Below are 23,547 nucleotides of genomic sequence, written 5' to 3'. Positions count from 1 at the left end.
AATTCGTTTGGGGATGTGGGCATCGCTGTCAAGGCCAGCATTAATTGCCCACCCCGAATTGCCCTTGAGAAAGTGATGGTGAGCTGCCTTCTTGAACAGCTGTCGTCCTTGTGGTGAAGATATTCCCGCAGTGCTGTTATGGAGGGTGTTCCAGGATTTGACCCAGAGACGATGAATGAACAGCGGTATATTTCCAAGTCAGGATGACGTGCAACTTGGAGGGGAACGTGCAGCTGGTGAGCTGGTGGTGTTCCCATGTGCCTGCTGCCCTTGTCCTTCTAGGCGGTAGAGGTCATGGGTTTGGGAGATGCTGCTGAAGAAGCATTGGCGAGTTGCTGCAGTGCATCTTACAGATGGTACACACTGCAGCTACGGTGCGCTGGTGATGGATGGAGGGAATGAGATGCCAATCAAGCGGGCTGCTTTGTCCTGGATGGTGTTGAGCTGACAGGCTTGGCTTCCAGTTGGCTGGGAAGGACCCCAGAGCAGATAGAGGGTGGGTAATCCCCGGGAAGATCCGATCACGAACATGGGTGTCTTTGTATGGGGGAAGTCTGATGGGAGGGGGGAGTTTGGGGGGCCGACCAAAGCTGCCCTTGCCTCCCATCGGCTGCTGCATTTCCCGAGGCCTGGGAAACCCAGCAGGGCACAGTTAAACCTGCAAACCAGGTTAAATCAGAGGCTGCCAGTCTCATTAAAATATTAAAATTGCCAAGCCACCTCCTTGGAGTGGGATGGCTGCCCACCCCTTGTCGTGCCTCCGTTAAACTCGGAAGTAGACAGGTTGAAAGCGGTTTGGGGTCAGGCTTCAGGTTTTAAAAATGTTACCCTCTGACTCAACCCCAATCCACTCGTTTCTGGGTGTTAAAATCCAACCCAAACTTTCGAGTCCATGACCTTTGAACAGAATGGAAGACGTTAGAAACATAGAAACATAGATACATAGAAAATAAGTGCAGGAGTAGGCCATTCGGCCCTTCGAGCCTGCACCGCCATTCAATAAGATCATGGCTGATCATTCCCTCTGTACCCCTTTCCTGCTTTCTCTCCATACCCCTTAATTCCCTTAGCCAGAAGGGCCATATCTAACTCCCTCTTGAATATATCCAATGAACTGGCATCAACAACTCTCTGCAGCAGGGAATTCCATAGGTTAACAACTCTCTGAGTGAAGAAGTTTCTCCTCATCTCAGTCCGAAATGGCTTACCCCTTATCCTAAGACTATGTCCCCTGGTTCTGGACCTCCCCAACATCGGGAACATTCTTCCCGCATCTAACCTGTCCCGTCCCATAAGAATCTTATATGTTTCTATGAGACCCCCTCTCATCCTTCTCACTAGACCTACTATCTCCTAGTACATTCGGAAGGTTATTTGTGTCTTCCTTTGTGAAGACAGAACCGAAGTATTTGTTCAATTGGTCTGCCATTTCTTTGTTCCCCATTATAAATTCACCTGAATCCGACTGCAAGGGACCTATGTTTGTTTTCACTAATCTTTTTATCTTCACATATTTATAGAAGCTTTTGCAGTCAGTTTTTACGTTCCCTGCAAGCTTCCTTTCGTACTCTATTTTCTCCCTCTTAATTAACCCCTTAGTCTTCCTCTGTTGAATTCTAAATTTCTCCCCGTCCTCAGGTTTGTTGCTTTTTCTAGCCAAATTATATGCCTCTTTCTTGGCTTTAACACTATCCTTAATTTCCCTTGTTAATTTCCCTTAACTTCCCATGGTTGAGCCACCTTCCCCATTTTATTTTTATTCCAGACAGGGATGTACAATTGCTGAAGTTCATCCATGTGATCTTTAAATGTTTGCCATTGCTTATCCACCGTCAACCCTTTAAGTGTCCTTTGCCAGTCTATTCTAGCCAATTCACGCCTCATACCGTCGAAGTTACCTTTCCTTAAGTTCAGGACCCTAGTTTCCGAATGAACTATGTCACTCTCCATCTTAATAACAAATTCTACCATATTATGGTCACTCTTCCCCAAGGGGCCTCACACAACTAGATTGCTAATTAGTCCATTCTCATTACACATCACCCAGTTTAGGATGGCCAGCTCTCTAGTTGGTTCCTCGACATATTGGTCGAGAAAACCATCCCTAATACACTCCAAGAAATCCTCCTCCATCGCATTGCTACCAGTTTGGTTATCCCAATCTATATGTAAATTAAAGTTGCCCATGATAACTGCTGTACCTTTATTGCACACATCCCTTATTTCTTGTTTGATGCTGTCCCCAACCTCACTACTACTGTTTGGTGGTCTGTACACAACTCCCACCAACGTTTTTTGCCCTTTGGAATTCCACAGCTCCACCCATACCGATTCCAACTCATCCAGGCTAATGTCCCTCCTTACTATTGCATTAATTTCCTCTTTAACCAGCAACGCCACCCCACCTCGTTTCCCTTTCTGTCTATCCGAGAGATGAACAGCTTTTAAACATGTACAGAGCCAGGGAAAGGATGGGGTGGGAGTGGGGTAGGTAGGCTTCTACATCACATCTGTTTCATTAAATGCCACCTTCTACATCTGTGCTTCTGAAATGTTTTCATTTTACCTCAGCCAAGGAATCCCCTCCACTGTGGTTGACAGGGCCCATTTCCCTCACATCCACCCTCACCGCTTTCCCTTTCTCCCATAACTATGATAGTGTGATATTTTCACAGAGCACAAGCATACACAGCTTCTAACATGGCAGGCAGCTCTGTCGAAAACTTCCAGAACATGCCTGGTTCTGTTTATTATTAACTCTGTAGTTGTAGTACACAATATGTCCACATCCACAGCATGGCGCTACAAACATTACAAGCTTACAGACATGACAATTCTCCGTCCTTAATGAAGAAATTATTACAACAAACATCATACATAACTTGCATGTTTATACATAACACAGGATATAGACTTTTTTTTTCCATATTTGCAAATTTAACTTCACCACTTGTTTTTTGTTTTGAAGAGGACACCTTCACTCTCGAACAGAACCTTCCAAACATGGTGTTGAATCTAAACTCATCTTGAGGAACGTTTTCCTCCACGGAATTTCCTTGATTTTATTTGAACTCACTCTAACTTCAGGCTGTTTGTTTTCCTGACTTGGACTCAGACTTACATTCTGATTTTCTCTTGGATTTGTTTCCAGTACACTAGCTGTAGGATATACTACTGGTACATCAAAACTATCTGATGAGTCAGAAATAATTGAATCATTCCCAACTTCACCTCCTTCCATATCTGTCAGTAAAATATGATCAATATGAACAAACCTAACCTGTCCATTATCAAACATCTTGACCAAATATGTGCGAGGACCACATATCTTCACCAATTTTCCTGGTAACCACTTGAACCATTTATGGTGATGGTTCTTCACTCTCAACTTCTGGTTTAATTTCACACTTCTCTCTTTACTCTATCTCTATCATGATTCTCTTTCTGTCTTAGTTGTGTCTCTTCTACAGACTGTGCCAAATTTGATTTTAACAACGAGAATCTGGTTTGTGGCTGTCACTTGAGAAACAACTCTGCTGGTGTTCTACCAGTAGTTGTATGAGGAGTATTACGATATGGAATTAGAAAATTCACCAATTTGTGATCCAATGACAACTGTCGTTTCCTTGGATTTGGATCTAACATTTGTTTTTGGAGGGCAGGTTTTACAATTTGTACAGTGCGCTCTGCTGCACCATTCGAAACAGGGTGGTACAGTGAAACCTTGGTATGTTTCACACCATTTTTGCTCGTGAACTGTGAAAATTCTTCAGAACGAAATTGTGGTCCATTATCCGAAACAATCTCTTCAGGGAGGCCAAATGAAGAAAATAACCTTCGTAAAATGTCCAATGTTTTACTTGTTGCTATTTTCCACATTGGGACCACCTCAACCCACTTCGAATGGCTATCAACCACAATGAAACATTGTTGTCCTTCTAGCTCAGCAAAATCAATATGTAGCCTTTGCCACATCCTGGGAGGCCATTTCCATGGTTGCAATGGTACTGCTGTTGGTTGCTTGCTTACCGATTGACATGTCGTACATTGACTCATGATGTACTCTCTATCGTTATCAAGACCTGGCCACCATAAATAACTATGTGCAAAACTCTTGGTCAAGCACTTTCCCAGGTGCTGATCATGGAGGTCTCCTAATAATTTGGACCTGAATTTATTTGGTATAACCACTCTTGCACCCCACATGATACAATCTTTATCCACTGATAATTCATTCCTACGAATGAAGAATGGATGAATATCCTTGTCTGATTTCTGGTTTGACCATCCATTTGCAATATAATCATACACCTTTGACATCACTAGGTTACGTTTGGTTAAAACACTTCTTCCCTATCGGGTGTAACTTGTGATGGGGAAGGCAATCTAGACATTGCATCAGCATTACTGTGATCAGCTGATTGTCTGTATTCAATATTATATGTATATGCTGACAAAATCAAAGCCCATCTCTGCATTTGGGCTGCAGCTAATGTTGGAACTGGGGACTTTGGATGGAGGATTGTTGTCAGGGGCTTATGTCCATAACGATGGTAAACTTACGACCATACAAGTATTTGTGAAACTTCTTGACCTCAAAAATTAATGCCAAAGCTTCCCTTTCAATTTGCGCATAATTACTCTCAGTGGCACTGAGAGTGCGTGAAGCAAAAGCAATTGGTCTCTCCTCCCCACAATTTAATACATGAGAGATTACTGCCCCAACTCCATATGGAGAGGCATCACATGCTAGTTTGATCTCCTTAGATATGTCATAGAGAACTAACATGGTGCTCGCTACCAATTTGCTTTTACACTCCTTGAATGCTGTATCGCATTCTTTTGACCACTTCCAATGGACCTGTTTTTTCAATAGTTCATTCAGTGGATGTAATACTGTAGCCACATTTGGTAGGAACTTCCCATAATAGTTCAAAAGACCCAAGAATGAACAAAGTTCAGTGACATTCCTGGGAGTGGGTGCATTTCTAATTGCATCCATTTTTTCCATGGTTGGATGTAAACCATCTTCGTCTACTCTGTACCCTAAGTACTCCACTGAGTTTTTAAATAACTCACACTTACGAGCAGACACTCGTACTCTGTGCTTCTCTAGCCATTTGAGGACTTCATTCAAAATATTATTATGAATTTGCCTCTTTGGTGCTGAAATTAGTATGTCATCGAAATAACATACTACCCCTTCAATACCTTACAAAATCTGGTTCATCACCCCTTGGAATATGACAGGAGCAGAAGACACTCCAAATGGTAGCCTATTAAATTGATACAGGCCTAGATGAGTATTTATAGTCAAGCATGATTTGAACTCCTCATCTCGTTCAAGCTGTAAGTAGGCATTCGTAAGATACAGTTTTGAAAAGATCTGACTACCTGTCAGTGTTGTGAACAAATCTTCTATATTTGGCAATGTATTGGGGACATCTCCCTCGAGAACCTGGTTTATGGTTACTTTATAATCACCACGCAATCTTACCTTACCATCGGACTTAGGTACAACAACAATGGGTGTAGCCCAATTACATCGATCTATCTTACATAATGTTCTCAGTCTATAGTATTTTGAGTTCTTGCTTAACTTTCTCCTTGAATGCATATGGTACGGAACGTGGCTTGTAGTAAACCGATCTAGTGTCCTTCTGTACCCTGACACTCGTCTTGAAGCCTTGGATCGGACTGCCCATTTTGCAGAACACCTTCGGATACTTCTTGATAACATCATCCGCTGATGCAAATCTCGCTTCCACACGAAAAATCTCACTCCAATCCAGCTTCAATGATCTCAACCAATTTCGTCCTAGTAAGGCAGGCTTGTCTCATTTCACTACTATTAGAGGCAAGTTCTGAAATTGATCCTTATATTTCACCGGTTTGGTGATTCCACCTATCACAGGAATTTTCTCTCCCGAGTAACCTCGCAGTTCTATCTTGGATTTCTCCAGTGGGAAATCACGCAATTTGTCGAGGTATAGCAACTCCAGTATTACACTCACGGATGCACCCATATCGATTTTCTTTGGTATCTTGAATCCCACAACATCTATGTGGATTTTGATACTTTCCGAATCGCTGCCCGTTAACTTTGTGCTCCTGATGGCGTTTAACTCTAACATCTCCTTGTCCTGTTGTTGTTCTTCCATGCTTTGTGGTCTCTGAGGATTTCTACTCATAGCTTTGAACGCTGGACTCATAGCTTTAAAAGCTGGTTTACCTTTCAGTCAGCATGCCTTCGCAAGATGCCCAGTCTTTCTGCAGAAGAAACACTCTGCCTTCACATATGGACAACTTTGAGCAATGTGTTGTCCCAGGCACCTATAGCACCACTTCGACGCTCTGTTAGAATTTGCAGTTTCTGAGACTTTGGGCCCCCACAGTCTTTTACTTTGAATCTGCAGGCGATTCACCTCGTTTGAATTATTATTAAATTCTTATTAAATTCTTAAATTCTCGGGAATATTGTTCGGCCATGCCCATTGACCTCGCTGTCTGACAAGCAATCTCAAAAGTCAAGTCATCCATCGCCAATAACTTTCTTCTGATTGCATCATTTTTCACCCCACAAACAAAACAATCTCGCAACGTTTGGTTTTGAAAGTTTATGAAATTACAGTTAACAGATAGCTTTTTTAATGCTACAATGAAATCACTGATGCCTTCATCAGCCTTTTGATTTCTTATCCCGAAATGATAGCTTTCAGCAATTTCTAATGGTTTGGGGTTATAGTGCTGCTCCAGCTTTGTTAAAATCTCTTTAAGCATTGTGTTCTTTGGCTCGTCAGGCACAAGCAGATTTATCAGTGTTTCATACAATGCCGGACTAGCTTCCAATAAGAAGATTGCTCTCTTATGTTCCAATATTGCCTGATTCGGGACTGCATTCTCTGGAACTTCGATTATGTTATTTGCAGTGAAATACATTTCTAGCCGATCCACATACTCTTTAAAATGTTCCCGGTCGTATCTATATTCACCCAAATGTCCCATTACACCTGCGGGTGCTGCTATTTTAATTTCTAGCTGTTCAAACAGTGTGCTGTAGTTTACCTCGGATTTTTTGCATTTTCCAAAGACAGAAGCTTCCAAAGTCACTCTGTCGGCTGGCTGAATCCTTCACCAACATAATTTCAGCTTTAAATCATCCGAAAAATCCCATCTTGCTGCCAATTGTGATATATTCACAAAGCACAGCACACACAGCTCGAACATGGCAGGCAGCTCTGTCGAGAGCCTCCGGAACATGCCTGGTTCTGTTTATTATTAACTCTGTAGTTGCAGTACACAATACGTCCACATCCACAGTATGGAGCTACAAACATTACAAGCTTACAGACATTACAGATAGTATTCTCCTTGTCCTCACCTTCCATTCCACCAGCCTCCATATTCAATGTATCATTCACTACCATTTCCACCAGCTCCAACATGATGCCAACACCAAAGACATATTCCACTCCTCTCTTAGCAGTCCAAAGGGATTGTTCCCTCTGCGGCACCATGGCCCACTTTTCTATCACCCCAACACCTGCTCCCCTTCCTCCAGGACCTTCCATGCAAATGCGGGATGTGCAATACCTGCCCTATTACCTTCTCCTTTCCGCATTGTCCAGGGCCCCAAACATTCCCTCCATGTGAAACAGCGATTCCCATGTACTTTTTCCAATGTAGTTTATTGTATTCACTGCCCACGAGATTGGATGATCGCTTTACTGAACACCTCCATTCAGTCTTCAAGCATTACGCTGACCTGCTGGTCACTTGCACTTTAGTTCCCCTTCCCACTCTGACCTCTCTGTCCTTGGCCTCCGACACTGTTACAATGAAGCTCAAGGAACAGCTTGCTATTCGGGCTTTTACAGCCTTCCAATCTTAACACTGAGTTTAACAGTTTTAGATCTCAACTGTCACTCCCATCTTCTCAGACAGCAGGTGCTGGTAATGGAGGATAGCTGGACCACAGCGAGTGGCAATGGCAAAGATATAGGCTTGTGCTTGGGTGGTCTACACTCCTGGGGTCTATCCACCTTTCTCTGCCACATTCCTGAGCCATGGGAGCCTTTTTCCCTTTGCCAGATTTTCTATGCATCCCTCCCACTCTGCTTTTCTGTTGTAATTTGCATCTCCTCTGGACCCATATTTGCTCCTTTACTTATACAATTATCACCCTTTTTTTGCCTTGCACCATTATCCCTTTTGTCAATTAATCACTATCACAGACCTGTCCCTTCTGTTCGTTTCCTGCCCCACCTCCACTCCTTTTCCTTGGGCTCTGTATTTGCTAAAAGCTGTTCATCTCTAAAATCTTCCAGTACTGATGAAAGGTGAACCTGAAACATTAACTTTGTTTCTCTCTCCACAGAAACTGCCTGACCTGCTCAGTGTTTCCAATATTTTCTGTTTTTGTTACAGGTTTCCAGCATGCACAGTATTTTGCTTTTGTTTTGATGTATTAAGTTTCCTACCTAACCAGTGTGATGATACATTTTTTCTCCAATTTCACTTTGTTTTATATTTGATCCAAATCTCAACTTGCAATTCAATTGTGTATCATAGTTTGGAAGCTAATCATTTTAGCATTGATTTTCCACACCTGCTTCAGAAAGTATTCATTTCCTGGGCACGAAGGTTAGTAAAAGGGGACAGAAACCTTTTACACCATTTTCTCTGTGCCCTTTAGGCTCCTCTGGCCTCACACGTGTTTCCAGGGCTTCCCCGAGGCACACAGCGTGGGTCTAAAACTGCAGTAATTAGGCTAATGAGGCAGAAGGGGCTGTTATATCTATTTCCTGCAAGAGGCACTGAGAAGGTGGCAGTGGCTTGCATTAGGATGGCCCTTAGATTGGAGGATCTGAGAGGAGCCTGGTAACAAGCCATAGATGACTGAACCAGATAGGGTTAACCGTTCTCACTTTGTATATACCAGAGTCCCAGTGTCTGGGGCTATTCTGGTGCACCCCTCTTGCAACTTTGATGGTAATCTGCAGAAACAGCCAGAAACTAAGCCAGGACCAGGATACAAATGTATAAACATATGAAAAAGGACAGGGTAAGGCTTCTTGAGACTACCCGAGCCAGGCAAAGTGGCAAGTTTGAACCAAAATTGGCTCAGAGGCAGGAAAAGGTAATTACAGATTCATAGACATTTACAGAATGGAAGGAGGCCATTTCGACCCATCGTGTCTGTTGTGTATCTGTAAAGCATGCACTCCCATGTTCTGCCACCAGGGAGCTCATCCCCTGAAGTCCCAAGAGATCCCAGCATCCCGTGGAAGCACTCTATATAAGCTGGCCCCTAAGGCCTGTTCCTCACTCTGGAGTGTCTAAATAAAGACTGAGGTCACTGTTACTTTAACCTCCCTGTGTGCAGTCTCATCTGTTTTAGGAACACAATAACTGGCGACGAGTATACGAATCCAACGCAAAGATGCAGCAAACTGTGGGCATCCTGGAGAAGTTCTCAGAGGGTGATGACTAGGAAGCCTATGTCGAGCGGCTAGACCAGTACTTTCTAGCCAACGAGCTGGACGGAGAAGGAAGTGCTGCAAAAAGGAGAGCGGTTCTCCTCACGGTCTGCGGGGCACCGACCTACAGCCTCATGAAGAATCTTCTGGCTCTGGTGAAACCCACAGATAAGTCATATGAGGAGCTGTGTACACTGGTTCAGGAGCATCTTAACCCAAGGGAGAGTGTGCTGATGGCAAGGTATCAGTTCTACATGTGCCAACGATCTGAAGGTCAGGAAGTGGTGAGCTACGTCGCCGAGCTAAGGCGACTTGCAGGACAATGTGAGTTTGATGGCTTACCTGGAGCAGATGCTCAGAGACTTTTTTGTACTGGGCATTGGCCATGAGACCATCCTACAAAAACTTTTGACTGTAGAGACACTGACCCTCAGTAAGGCCATTGTGATAGCACAAGCGTTTATGTCCACCAGTGATAACACCAAACAAATCTCTCAGCACACAAGTGCTAGCAATGTTCATAAATTAACTGGAACTGTGTTTGCGAGCAGAAATGTACAGGGCAGAAACCACGAGTCTGCAACTGCTAGCAGGCCTCAGGTGACCCAGATGACTCAGAGTCCACAACAAAGGATGAATGCATGGGAATTCAAACCTTGCTGGCGTTGTGGAGGCTTCCATTCAGCCTATTCATGCCGTTTCAAATGGTATGTTTGCAAGAGCTGTGGAACAATGGGGCACCTCCAAAGAGCTTGCAGACAAACTGCAAGCTCTGCAAAACCTGCTAACAACCATGTGACAGAGGAAGATCGGTCCATGGTGGATCAAAGAAATTTCGAGCCTCAGAGAGAGGAGGCAGATGCTGAAGTATACAGGGTGCACACATTTGTGACAAAATGTCCACCTATGAAGCTAAACGTAAAATTGAATAGCTTACCCATAGCCATGGAAATGGACACTGGCGCTAGCCAATCCATCATGAGTAAAAATATGTTTGAGAGACTGTGTTGCAACAAGGCACTCAGACCAGCCCTGAGCCCCATCCACACGAAACTGAGAATGTACACCAAAGAGCTCATCACTGTCCTAGGCAGCGCCATGCTCAAGGTCACCAAATAGGCATGGTGCACGAACTGCCACTCTGGATTGTCCCGGGCGATGGCCCCACACTGCTTGAAGGAGCAGGCTGGGCAAAATCCGCTGGAACTGGGATGACATCCGAGCGCTATCACATGTCGATGAGGCCTCATGTACTCAGGTTCTTAACAAATTTCCTTCACCATTCACCACAAGGCGCGAGCGGTACCTCACATGATGAGGGAGAGAGTGGAAATCGAGCTGGACAGGCTGCAACACGAGGGCATCATCTCCCCAGTGGAATTCAGCGAGTGGGCCAGCCTGATTGTTCCAGTACTCAAAAGTGATAGCACGGTCAGAATTTGCGGCGATTATAAAGTAACTATTAATCATTTCTCGCTACAGGACCAATACCCGCTACCTAAGGCAGATGACCTATTTGCGACGGTGAATGGTGAAGGAAATTTGTTAAGAACCTGAGTACATGAGGCCTCATCGACATGTGATAGCGCTCGGATGTCATCCCAGTTCCAGCGGATTTTGCCCAGCCTGCTCCTTCAAGCAATGTGGGGCCAACGCCCGGGACAATCACCAAGGAGGTAAGACATTCACCAAGCTCGACCTGACTTCGGCCTTCATGACGCAGGAGCTGGAGGAGTCTTCGAAGTGCCTCACCTGCATCAACGCGCACAAGGGACTGTTCATCTACAACAGATGCCCGTTTGGAATTCGGTCGGCTGCAGCGGTCTTCCAGAGAAACATGGAGAGCCGACTCAAGTCGGTACCATACATGGTGGTTTTTCAGGACGATATATTGGTCACGGGTCGGGACACCGTCGAGCACCTACAAAACCTGGAGGAGGTCCTCCAGTGACTGAATCGCATAGGGCTACGGCTGAAGAGGTCAAAATGCATCTTCATGGCAACAGAACTGGAGCTTTTGGGGAGAAAGATCGCGGCAGACGGCATTCGACCCACAGATGCCAAGACAGAGGCTATCAGGAACGCGCACAGGCCACAGAACGTCACAGAACTGCGGTCGTTCCTGGGACTCCTCAACTATTTCAGTAACTTCCTACCGGGGTTAAGCACCCTCTTAGAGCCCCTACATGTGTTATTGCATAAAAGTGAGAACTGGGTATGGGGAAAAAAAGAAGTAATTGCTTTTAAGAAAGCCAGAAACATTTTATGCTCCAACAAGCTGCTTGTGTTGTACAACCCATGTAAAAGACTCGTGCTAGCATGTGATGCGTCGTCGTACGGAGGCGGGTGTGTATTACAACAAGCTAACATTGCGGCGAAGTTGTAACCTGTTGCCTATGCCTCCAGGAGCTTGTCTAAGGCCGAGAGGGTCTACAGCATGATTAAAAAAGAGTCTTCGGGGTAAAGAAAATGCATCAGTACCTGTTTGGCCTCAAATTTGAGCTGGAAATGGATCACGTTCCTCATATCCCTGTTCGCTGAAAACAAGGGGATAAATACTAATGCCTCAGTCTGCATACAAAGGTGGGTACTTGCGCTATCAGCGTATAATTATACCATCCACCACAGGTCAGGCACCGAGAACTGTGTGGATGCTCTCAGTTGGCAACCATTGCCCACCATGGGGGCGGAAATGGCGCAGCCTGCAAACTTGTTGATGGTCATGGAAGCATTTGAAAATGATAAATCACCTGTCACGGCCCGCCAGATTAGGACTTGGACCAGCCAAGATCCTCTGCTGTCCCTAGTAAAAAACTGTGTACTGCATGGGAGCTGGGCCAGCATCCCCGTTGAAATGCAAGAGCTAATCAAACCATTCCAGCGGCGAAAGGACGAGCTGTCCATTCAGGCAGACTGCCTTTTGTGGTGTTACCGCGTAGTGCTAACAAAAAAAGGGCAGGGAGACGTTCATCTCGGATCTCTACAGCACACACCCGGGTATAGTAATGATGAAAGCGATAGCCAGATCCCAAGTGTGGTGGCCTGGTATCGACTCTGACTTAGAATCCTGTGTACGGCAATGCAGCATATGTGCTCAGTTGAGCAACGCGCCCAGAGAGGCACCACTAAGTTTGTGGTCCTGGCCCTCCAGACCATGGTCGAGGATCCATGTCGGCTATGCGGGCCCGTTTCTCGGTAAAATGTTCCTGGTGGTGGTGGATGCTTTTTCAAAATGGATTGAATGTGAAATAATGTCGGGAAGCACCGCCACCGCCACCACTGAAAGCTTGAGGGCCATGTTTGCCATCCACGGCCTGCCTGACATACTGGTCAGTGACAACGGGCCATGTTTCACCTGTGCCTAATTTAAAGAATTCATGACCCGCAATGGGATCAAACATGTCACCTCGGCCCCGTTTAAACCAGCCTTCAATGGACAGGCAGAGCAGGCAGTACAAACCATCAAACAGAGCCTTAAACGAGACTCCAAACCCACCTGTCCCGAGTACTGCTCAGCTACCGCACGAGACCCCACTTGCTCACAGGGGTGCCCCCGGCTGAGCTATTCATGAAAAGGACACTTAAAACCAGACTCTCGCTGGTTCACCTCAACCTGCATGATCAGATAGAGAGCAGGCAGCAGCAACAAAATGTAAACGATGTTCACGCCACTGTGTCACGGGAAATTAATCTGAATGACGCTGTTTATATGCTAAACTATGGACATGGTCCCAAGTGGATCGCGGGCACGGTGATAGCGAAAGAAGGGAGTAGGGTGTTTGTAGTCAAACTAGACAATGGACAACTTTGCAGAAAGCACCTGGACCAAACGAGGCTGCGGTTCACAGACTGCCCTGAACCACTCACAGCAGACGCCACCTTTTTCGAGCTCACAACACACACCCAACGTATCAACGACACCACGGAAGACCAGGAAATTGAACCCATCACGCCCAACAGCCCAGCAAGGCCAGGCTCACCCAGCAGCTCTGCAGGGCCAACTACACGCCAGCCTAGCGAGGGCACAGCCAACACACCAGAACAGACATTTGTACCGAGGCGGTGCACCAGGGATAAGAAAGGCCTCACCTTGTAAATAGTTTTCACTTTGACTTTGCGGGGGAGTGATGATGTGTATCTGTAAAGCATGCACTCCCATGTTCCGCCACCTGAAGTCCCAAGGGATCCCAGCATCCCTTGGGAGCACTGTATTTAAGCCGGCCCCTAAGGCCTGTTCCTCACTCTGGAGTGTCTCAATAAAGACTGAGGTCACTGTTATTTTACCCTCCCTGTGTGCAGTCTCATCTGTGTTAGGAACATAATAGTGTCCTTGCCGGTTGACCAAGAGCTATCCAGCCTAATCCCACTTACGAGCTCTTGGTCCGTAGCCCTGTAGGTTACGACACTTTAAGTGCACATCCAAATATTTTTTAAATGTGGTACGGAATTTTCTGCCTCCACCACCCTTTCAGGCATTTCAGAAGATAGTGGGGGCTCTGAATTCCAGACCCCCACTATCTTCTGGATGAAGAAATTTCCCCTCATATCTCCTCTAAATCTATGTCCCCTGGTTGTTGACCCTCTCTGCCAAGGGAAACAGTTCCTACCTATCCACTCTATCCAGGCCCCTCTTAATTTTATACACCTCAAATCAGATCTCCCCTCAGCCTGTTCCAAAGAAAACAGATGCAGTATCTTCACTCTTTCCTCACAGCCAAAATTCTCTAGTCCAGGCAATATTCTTGTAAATCTCCTCTGCACCCTTTCCAGTGCAGTCACATCTTTCCTGTAATGTGGTGACCAGAACTGCACACAGTACTCCAGCTGCGGCCGAACCAGTGTTTTATACAGTTCAAGCATAACCTCCTTTTTCTTATATTCTATGTCTCGACTAATAAAGACCTCCTTAACCACCTTATCTACCTGGCCTGCTACCTTTAGGGATCTGTGGACCTGCACTCCCAAGGTCCCTTTGTTTCTCTACACTTGTCAGTGTCATACCATGTAATGTGTATTCCCTTGCCTTGTTAGACCTTCCCAAATACATTACCTCACACTTATCTGGATTCAATTCCATTTGCCACTGTTCCACCCACCTGACCAGTACATTGATATCTTCCTGCAATCCGAAGCTTTCTTTTTCATTATCAACCACACAGCCTATTTTAGTGTAATCTGCAAACTTCTTAATCATACCCCCTACATTCAAGTCCAAGTCATTGATATATACTACAAAAAGCAAGGGACCCAGCACTGAGCTCTGCGGAACCCCACTGGATACAGCCTTCCAGTCACAAAAACACCCATCAACCATTACCCTTTGCTTCATGCGTCGGAGCCAATTTTGGATCCAACTTTCCACTTTGCCCTGCATCCCATGCGCTTTTACTTTCGTGACCAGTCTGCCATGTGGGACCTTATCAAAAGCTTTGCTAAAATCCATATACACGACATCTTACGCACTGCCCTCATCGACCCTCTTAGTTATCTCCTCGAAAAATTTAATCAAGGTAGTCAGACACGACCTTCCCTTAACAAATCCATGGTCACTGTCCTTGATTAATCCATGTCTTTCCAAATGAAGATTTATCCTTTCCCTTCGGATTTTTTCCAATAATTTCCCACCACTGAGGTTAGGATGACTGGCCTGTAATTACTCTGTCTATCCCTTTCTCCCTTTTTAAACAAAGGTACAACATTAGTAGTCATCCAGTCCTCTGGCACCACACCTTTAGCCAGGGTGGATTGGAAAATGATGGTCAAAGCCTCTGCTATTTCCTCTTTTGCTTCTCTTAACAGCCTGGGATACATTTCATCCGGGCCTGGGGATTTATCCACTTTCAAAGCTGCTAAGTCCCTTAAAACTTCTTCTTTCACTATGTTTATCGCATCTAATATTTCACATTCCTCCTCCCTCATTGCAAAGTCTGCATCGCCCTTCTCTTTTGTGAAAACAGATGCAAAGCATTCATTAAGAATCATACCCATATCTTCTGCTTCCACACACAGATTTCCTTTGTGGTCTCCAATAGCCCCTTCTCTTTCTCTAGTTATCCTCTTGCTCTTCATGTATTTATAAAACATCTTTAGGTTTTCCCTCATTTTACTTGCCAACATTCTTTCATGCTCTCTCTTTGCTTTCCTGATATCTTTTTTAATTGCAAACCTGCACTTCCTGTACTCCTCCAGAGTTTCTGTAGTATTGCCTGCTCAGAATCTGTTATAAGCTTCCCTTTTTTTCATTATCTTCTCCTGTATGTCCCTTGACATCCAGGGGGCTCTAGATTTGTTAGCCCACCATTTTTTTAAGGGAATATACTTGCTCTGTACCCTCAGGATCTCCTCCTTGAATGCCTCCCACTGCTCTGACACTGATTGACCATCAAGTAACCGTTTCCAGTCCACTTTGGCCAAATCCCATCTCAGCTCGGCAAAATTGGCTTACCCCAATTGATAACTTCTTTTCCTGGTCCACCTTTATTCTTTTCCATAACTCCCTAAATCTTACTGAATTATAATCACTATCACCAAAATGCCTTTCCACTGATACCCCTTCCACCTGCTCCTCTACATTCCCCCAAACCAAGTCCAGAACCGCCCCCTTCCTTGTTGGGCTTGTTACATACTGGCAAAGAAGTTCTCCTGAATGCACTTTAGGAATTCCGCACCCTCGGTACCATTCACACTGCTTTTTGTTCCCAGTTAATATTAGGGTAGTTGAAGTCCCCCACGATTACAGCTCTATAGTTTTTGCACTTCGCAGCAATTTGCCCACATATTTGTTCTTCTATCTCCCTCTGACTGTTCGGGGGTCTATAGTGCACTCCCAGTAGTGTGACCGCTCCTTTTTGTTCTTCAATTCAACCCATATGGCCTCATTTGATGACCCTTCTAACATATCATCCATTCTCACAGCTGTAATTGTTTCTTTAATACTGTGACGCCCCCCTCCTTTTTTACCCCCTCTCTATCCCTTCTGAAAACCCTGCAACCAGGAATGTTGAGCTGCCATACCGGTCCTTCGTTCAGCCATGTCTCAGTAATGGCTATATCATACTGCAAAGTATCTATCTGTGCTCTCAGCTCTTTTGCCTTATTGCCTATACTCCTTGCATTGAAGTATATACCATTTAGTGGTGACAAACTCCCTTGTTGTCTATTTTCCAGCCCTTGTTTCCTTTGTCTTCCAAATTCACTTTCTACTTTTCTGCTGCCCAATTCCAGCTTTGTTTCTCTCCCCACTGAATCTATTCTCTGGTTCCCATCCTCCTGCCAATTTAGCTTAAACCCTCCCCAACAGTACTAGCAAACCCTCCCATGGGGATACTGGTCCCAACTCTGTTGAGATGCAACTCATCTGGTTTGTACAGGTCCCACCTCTCCCAGAAACAGTCCCAATGTCTCAGGAATCTAAAGCCTTCCCACCTGCACCATGTCTTCAGCCATGCATTCATCTTCTCCATCCTCCCATTTCTGTACTCACTAACACGTGGCACTGGCAGTAATCTGGAGATTAATACTTTTGAGGTCCTGCTTTTTAATCTCTCTCCTAGCTCCTTAACTCTGCCTGCAGGACTTCATTCCTCTTTTTACCTATGTCATTGGTACCGATATAGACCACGACCTCTGGCTCTTCACCTTCTTCCAGAATGTCCCGCAGCTGCTTGGTGACATCCTTGACCATGGCACCAGGGAGGCAATATACCACCCTGGAGTCACATCTGCGGCCTCAGAAACGCCTGTCTGCTCCCCTAACTATTGAATTCCCGAATGGTTGATGGGTGTTTTTGTGACTGGAAGGCTGTTTCCAGTGGGGTCTGCAGGGCTCAGTACTAGGTTCCTTGCTTTTTGTGATATATATCAATGATTTAGATTTGAATGTAGGGGGTACGATTAAGACGTTTGTGGTTGATACAAAAATTGGTTGTGTAGTGATAATGAAGAAGAAAGCTGTGGACTGCACAAATATATCAATTAACTGGTCAGGTGGGCAGAACAGTAGCAAATGGAATTCAATCCTGAGAAGTGTGACGTAATGCATTTGGGGAGGGCTAAGAAGGCAAGGGAATAAACATTAAATGGTAGGACACTGAGAAGTGTAGAGGAACAAAGGGGCCTTGGAGTGCATGTCCACAGATCCTTGAAGGTAGCAGGCCAGGTAGATAAGGTGGTTAAGAAGGCATACGGAATACTTGCCTTTATTAGCCAAGGCATAGAATGTAAGAACAGGGAGGTTATGCTTGAACTATATAAAACACTAGTTAGGCCACAGATAGAGTACTGCTTGTAGTTCTGGTCAAAACATTACAGGAAAAATGTGATTGCACTGGAGAGGGTACAGAGGAGATTTACGAGGATGTTGCCTGGACTGGAGAATTTTAGCTATGAGGAAAAATTGAATAGGCTGAGTTTGTTTTCTTTGGAACAGAGGAGGCAGAAGGGAGGCTTTATTGAGGTGCATAAAATTAAGAGGGGCCTCGATAGAGTGGATAGAATGGATGTATTTCCCTTAGCAGAGGGGTCAACATTCAGTGGGCATAGATTTAAAGTAATTGGTGGGAGGTTTAGAGGGGATTTGAGGAGAACTTTCTTCACCCAGAGCGTGCTGGTGGTCTTGAACTCACTGCCTGAAAGGATGGTAGTGGCAGAAACCCTGAAAGTGGTTTTGCCCTTGGTGGTTTTCCATCACCCCACTTCACAACAGTTCTAGACCCCGGGAATTAGTAGCGAACATAATACTCAGTTATAGACAGATCTTTCGGTCTCAACCGTCACAATGCTATTATTCAAGTTAAAGTACACATCTGCTTCCAGTAAAACTCACCCTGGCGGCCTAAAACAAACACAGTAAAACACACAACACTGGCCCATCTGAACAGGCCACTATCGCGAAGTACCCATGACTAAAACACCCCTGCTCGGCTCAATAGGTAACCACCGAATCTGTCCAACAGACTGTGCATACGTCTATGATCCGCGCAGAAATCTCCCCACTAAACCCCTAAGGCTTGGTTGGGACACACAACACCCCTTTGCACTATCCAGTGGTCTAAAGGATATGTGGGCTTGGATAATGCTTACCAGTTACCCCTCTGGCTTACTCGCTGCTTCTCCCAATGAGGTGTATCTTCTGGTTTCGTACCAATCTGTGGTTTCCTAGTCCAGTCTCAAGGTCAGCTTCCCAGGCGAAATAGCGAGGCTCTCTTTGCTCGTAGATGGTGGTTTTGTCTCTCCGTTCCAGATGGAGTGCTCGGTCCTTGAATGCGTTGAACGAAGCAAGCAAGCGTAGAAGAGGAGAGTAAGAGAGATATGACAGCAAACTGCCTACTCTTATACCTGAAAAATGCTTGCTGAACTCTCGCGGCAAAAAACAGACCTTTGCCTGAGGCAGTCCAACTAAAGAGCAATGAATCACATCTTCGGCCTGTGCCTTTGTTACTGGGCTCTTCCTGGGGATAAAGGCTCCAACGAGTCTGGGTGGCCAAATAGCTTCCTTTGTCCTGAGGTTCCTGCGCTTCGGGGTTCTCAGTCATTCCGATGACTTGAGCACTAACCAGTTTACCTGATCTCTCACTAATCTGCTTTCAGCCATCCCAGACTATTCCCACCCATCTGATGTGTATTCCTGTGGAACACGCCTGGGCCTGTCCCAATGTTAGCTCTTCTGAAATATGAAAAAATAATGTCCAAAACTTAAACTCCAAAATGTTTATGCCGATGCTGTCGATGTTTACGCCGATTCTTACAGCCCTCACTACATTTAAAAAGTACTTGGATGTGCACTTGGAGTGCCGTAACCTACAAGGCAACAAACTAAGAGCTGGGATTAGGCTGGATAGCTCTTTGTCGGCCGGGGCGGACATGCTGGGACGAATGACTTCATTCTGTGCTGTAAATTTCTATGATTCTATGAACATCTGCTGAACATCACCCCCACCCACATGGCACATGTAATCTCCTGGGAGAGGCAAAAAAAGAGAAAAACTAACTTAGACCAATTTAGAATTTTTTTTTTAGGAGGTTTCCCGCCGTCCGCTAAAGGTAATCAATCCAGCTCCAGGAGACAACAGTGACCGTGTGACACAACCCCTAATGACCCACCTAACTTCAACAATAACATGTGTTTATATAGTTTGGGGATCTCTGAAATGGGGTTTTCTGAAATTGCTGGGATGTGAAATCAGGGAGCACGAGTTTGAGGAGGAGAGGGTGACTGTGGAATAGGGTGGACATGGGTCGAATGGCCTCTTCCCGTGCTGCAATTTTGATAATTCTATTAACTCTCCTTTATTGTGTGCAAGCTCAAGGAATGGTTTAGAAATGTTGGTACTGAGCTGAGTTTAAGGACAAGGTGCCCTATAAGAAATGCCCGAAACACTGAGCCCGCTGCCCTTTGTGCAATCTCTTGGTTTGGTTCATGTCGGTCTGTACCAGCTGGTTTTGATGTGTGAAGTCCCAAGCACAGACCAGCTCTGACTAAGGCTTCCAGTTCAGAGTTGTCACCTTCATATGGAACCAGAGTCCAAACCAAAGTGCAAGGTTGTAGAGAGGTCGGGCCAGTTAAAAGTGGCATCAACTGGGGAACCTGACTGCATCTTGTGCAGTTCAGGGGGATTCTGGCTACAGTTTCAGGGTGAATGTCAACGGGTTATGGGATTACTAGTAGTTGCAGGTTGATCAGGGCATTACACTTTTTGATACCAATTGCATTTAGACTATCAGTGAGTTATTGTATTACTGCTGATTATGGGGGGAATCTGAGTGTTAGGTAAGGGTATCAAGGGATATGGAGCAAAGGTGGCTAAGTGGAATTGAGGTGCGGAACAGACATGATCTAATTAAATGGCTTGAGGGGATGAATAGCCTATTTCTATTCCTATTTTCCTATATGTTTCAATATTCCACAGTTTACTCCAATATAAATTAAAAACTGTGGACAAGTATCTGATTAATTGAAGGTTATATGGATAGGTATAGATGCCAGTGATGAAATACAATATGAAACACGATGGATCCTGTGATACTGAGACATTTATCATCTGTGAAATACATCTTGTCAGAGGCAAGCAGGATGGTTTGTAAAGCAAGATTGATCCTGCAGTTTGATAGCTCAGTTTGATTTGGTCCTCAGGGAAAATTTTAACCGCTTGAATATTTTTCTTGTCTTTGAGGACCTCTGTCAGGAGATTGACTGGATAGCTAGATTCTCAACCCATTCTCACCCATTGTAAAATGAGTGAAAATTGCTAGGATTTTCCTAGTACACACTTGTCCACTTTTCATCCTGTTTGCAGTAAACCTGCGCAGTCCTCGATCGTGTTCATGTCCTGCAGAATTAGCTGTTACTGTAGTCCCTTGAATTACAGAAAAATAGTCAACGCTAAAATGGAAGTGTATAATTGCTCTTCATGGAAGGTTCAGTAAACCTATCAAAAAAGTTTTACCTTATGTCCAACTATGGGATCTGATTGTTACATAAACTGTTTCAACTTCATGATCTAATCAGAAGTAGATTACATTAAAGTTTATAACAGTCCCAGCCTCTATTATCTTGTAAATCAATGTTTTATGAATTTACCATTTGGAGATACAGATTGGACCTTTCTGGTCTGGGACTCACTGGTCCGGAAACATCCGTGGTTCGACTTTAGCTGGGTCTGAGGGAGAGGCAGGTTTATTAAGAAAAAAAGTTTTGATTGGCTGGAGCGGCTGTCAGTCAGTGAGTGTATTTGGTGATTGGCCGGTCAGCTGTCAGTCAGTGAGTTTGTTCAGTGATTGGCTGGAGCAGATATCAGTCAGTGAATGTGTTCGGCGATTGGCCGGTCAGCTATCAGTCAGTGAGTGTGGTTCAGCGATTGGCTGGAGCAGCTGTCAGTCAGTGAGTGTGTGCGCAGGTCCTGAGGCAGCCGCTCACAGGCTGCCAGCAAACACACACACACACATAGGAGTCCATGCGCCGTCGACAGGTACCGGTAAGCATGACCTCTTGAGGTTCGGAAAATTCTCTGTTCCGGCACTGGTCAGGTCTCAAGGGTGCCAGACCAGAGAGGTCCAACCTGTACTTCAGTTATGCTCTCTTATATTACAGAATTACCACATCCACCTCCACCACCCCTTCCCTCCCGCCCCACCCCTCCACAGAGCTTCAGCAAGCTTACATCATGAGCTGTACAGATCAGGAAGGTCCTAGGTTCAATCCCCTGTCTATGGTGAGCTAACTGGTCTTTTTGTTTTATTCATTCATGGAATGTGGAAGTTGCTGGTAAGGCCAGCCTTTATTGCCCATCTTTAATTGTCCTTGGGAAAGTAGTGGTGAGCTGCCTTCTTGAACCGCTGCAGTCCGTGTGGTGAAGAAACTCCTACAGTGCTGTGAGGGAGGGAGTTCCAGGATTTTGACCCAGTGACGATGAAGGAATGGTGATATATTTCCGAGTCAGGATGGTGTTTAACTTGGAGGGGAACTTGCAGGTGATGGTGTTCCCAAGTGCCTGCTGCCCTTGTCCTTTTAGGTGGTAGAAGTCGTGATTTGGGAGGTGCTGCCAAAGAAGCCCTGGTGAGTTGCTGTAGTGCATCATGTAGATGGTACACACTTTAGTCACGGTGTGCCGGTGGTGCAGTGAGTGAATATTTAAGGTGGTAGATGGGTGCCAATCAAGTGGGCTGCTTTGTCCTGAATGGTATCGAGCTTCTTGAGTGTTGCACTTAACCAGACAAATGGAGAGTATTCCATCACACTCCTGACTTGTGCCTTGTAGATGGTGGAAAGGATTTGGGGAGTCAGGAGATGAGACACTCGTCTCAGAATGCCCAGCCTCTGACCTGCTTTTGCAGCCACAGTACATATATGGCTGGTCCAGTTAAGTTTCTGGTCAATGTTGATCCCCAGGATTTTGATGGTGGAGGATTCAGCGATGCTAATGCTGTTGAATATCAAGGGCCGGTGGTTAGATTCTCTCTTGTTGGAGATAGTCATTGCCTGGCACTTGTGTGGCGCGAATGTTGCTTGCCATTTATCAGCCCAAGCCTGACTGCCGCCCAAGTCTTCCTGCATCATTGGGGTGGAGCCAATTAGGGTCCAAAAAGGAGACCTACGCATGGAGGCAGAGGGCATAGCTGAGGTACTAAATGAGTACTTTGCATTTGTCTTTACCTAGGAAGAAGATGCTGCCAAAATCATAATGAAAGAGGCGGTAGTTGAGATACTGTCTGTATGGGCTAAACATTCATAAAGAGGAGGTACTAGAAAGGCTGGCTGTATTTAAAGTAGATAAGTCACCAGGACCGGATGGGATGCATCTTCGGATGCTGAAGAATGTAAAGGTGGAAATTGTGGAGGTACTGGCCATAATCTTCCAATCATCCTTAGATACAGGAGTGGTGCTTTGTTCAAAAATAGGTATAAGGTTAAACCCAGCAACTACAAGCCAGTCAGTTTAACCTTGATGGCGGGGAAGCTTTTAGAAACGATAAGCCGGGACAAAATTAAGAGTCACTTGGACAAGTATGGATTCATTGTTAAAGGCAAATCATTTTTAACTAACTTGATTGACTTTTTTGATGAGGTAACAGAGAGAGGGTTGATGAGGGCAAAGAGGTTGATGTGGTGCACATAGACTTCCAAAAGGTGTTTGTTAAAGTTCCACATAATAGCCTTGCCAGCAAAGTTGAAGCCCATGGAATAAAAGGGACAATGGCAGCATGGATATGAAATTGGCTAAGTGACAGGAAACATCATATCATAGGCGGTCCATTGAACGAGGATGACTTGCTTCCACATGGGTTCACAGATGTTTCAATAAAGGATCTGATATTCCAGACCTGAATTTCAATTGAAGGGTGGAAGTTGCCTGCGGGTAGATTTTTTTAACGTGTGGTGACCATTGCACATCAGCCACCACATGGGCTTGACAGCGCTGTGCCTTTATCCAGTGGCAAGAGTTAACCAGGACTACTGGAGACCTGGGTCCGCTGCACGGATCTAGTGCGCACACATATCGCAGTGTGGGCTGGCCCGTGCAGCCCCTGCGTCCTCGGCTCTTCTGGGCCCCGTACCCTCATTTGCTGCACC

At 45.2% G+C, this 23,547-nt stretch overlaps 1 protein-coding gene across 2 annotated transcripts in view; it reads left to right on the top strand.

Annotated features, from left to right (window-relative positions):
• The first annotated feature begins 21,402 nt into the window (after window positions 1-21,402).
• Window positions 21,403-23,547, top strand: part of LOC139263909 (uncharacterized) — a 71,462-nt gene continuing 69,317 nt past the window's right edge. The window contains exon 1 of one of the 2 annotated variants that reach the window (XM_070879986.1): window positions 21,403-21,451. In XM_070879986.1, the coding sequence (XP_070736087.1) occupies window positions 21,431-21,451 (21 nt within the window). In that variant the 5' untranslated portion in view covers window positions 21,403-21,430. The remainder of the gene's footprint in view (window positions 21,452-23,547) is intronic. The other variant, XM_070879987.1, reaches the window with a different exon arrangement.

This window comes from Pristiophorus japonicus, chromosome 5 (genome assembly GCF_044704955.1).
Source record: "Pristiophorus japonicus isolate sPriJap1 chromosome 5, sPriJap1.hap1, whole genome shotgun sequence".
Classification (NCBI taxonomy): domain Eukaryota; kingdom Metazoa; phylum Chordata; class Chondrichthyes; family Pristiophoridae; genus Pristiophorus; species Pristiophorus japonicus.
This window is presented reverse-complemented; position numbering and strand designations above follow the sequence as displayed.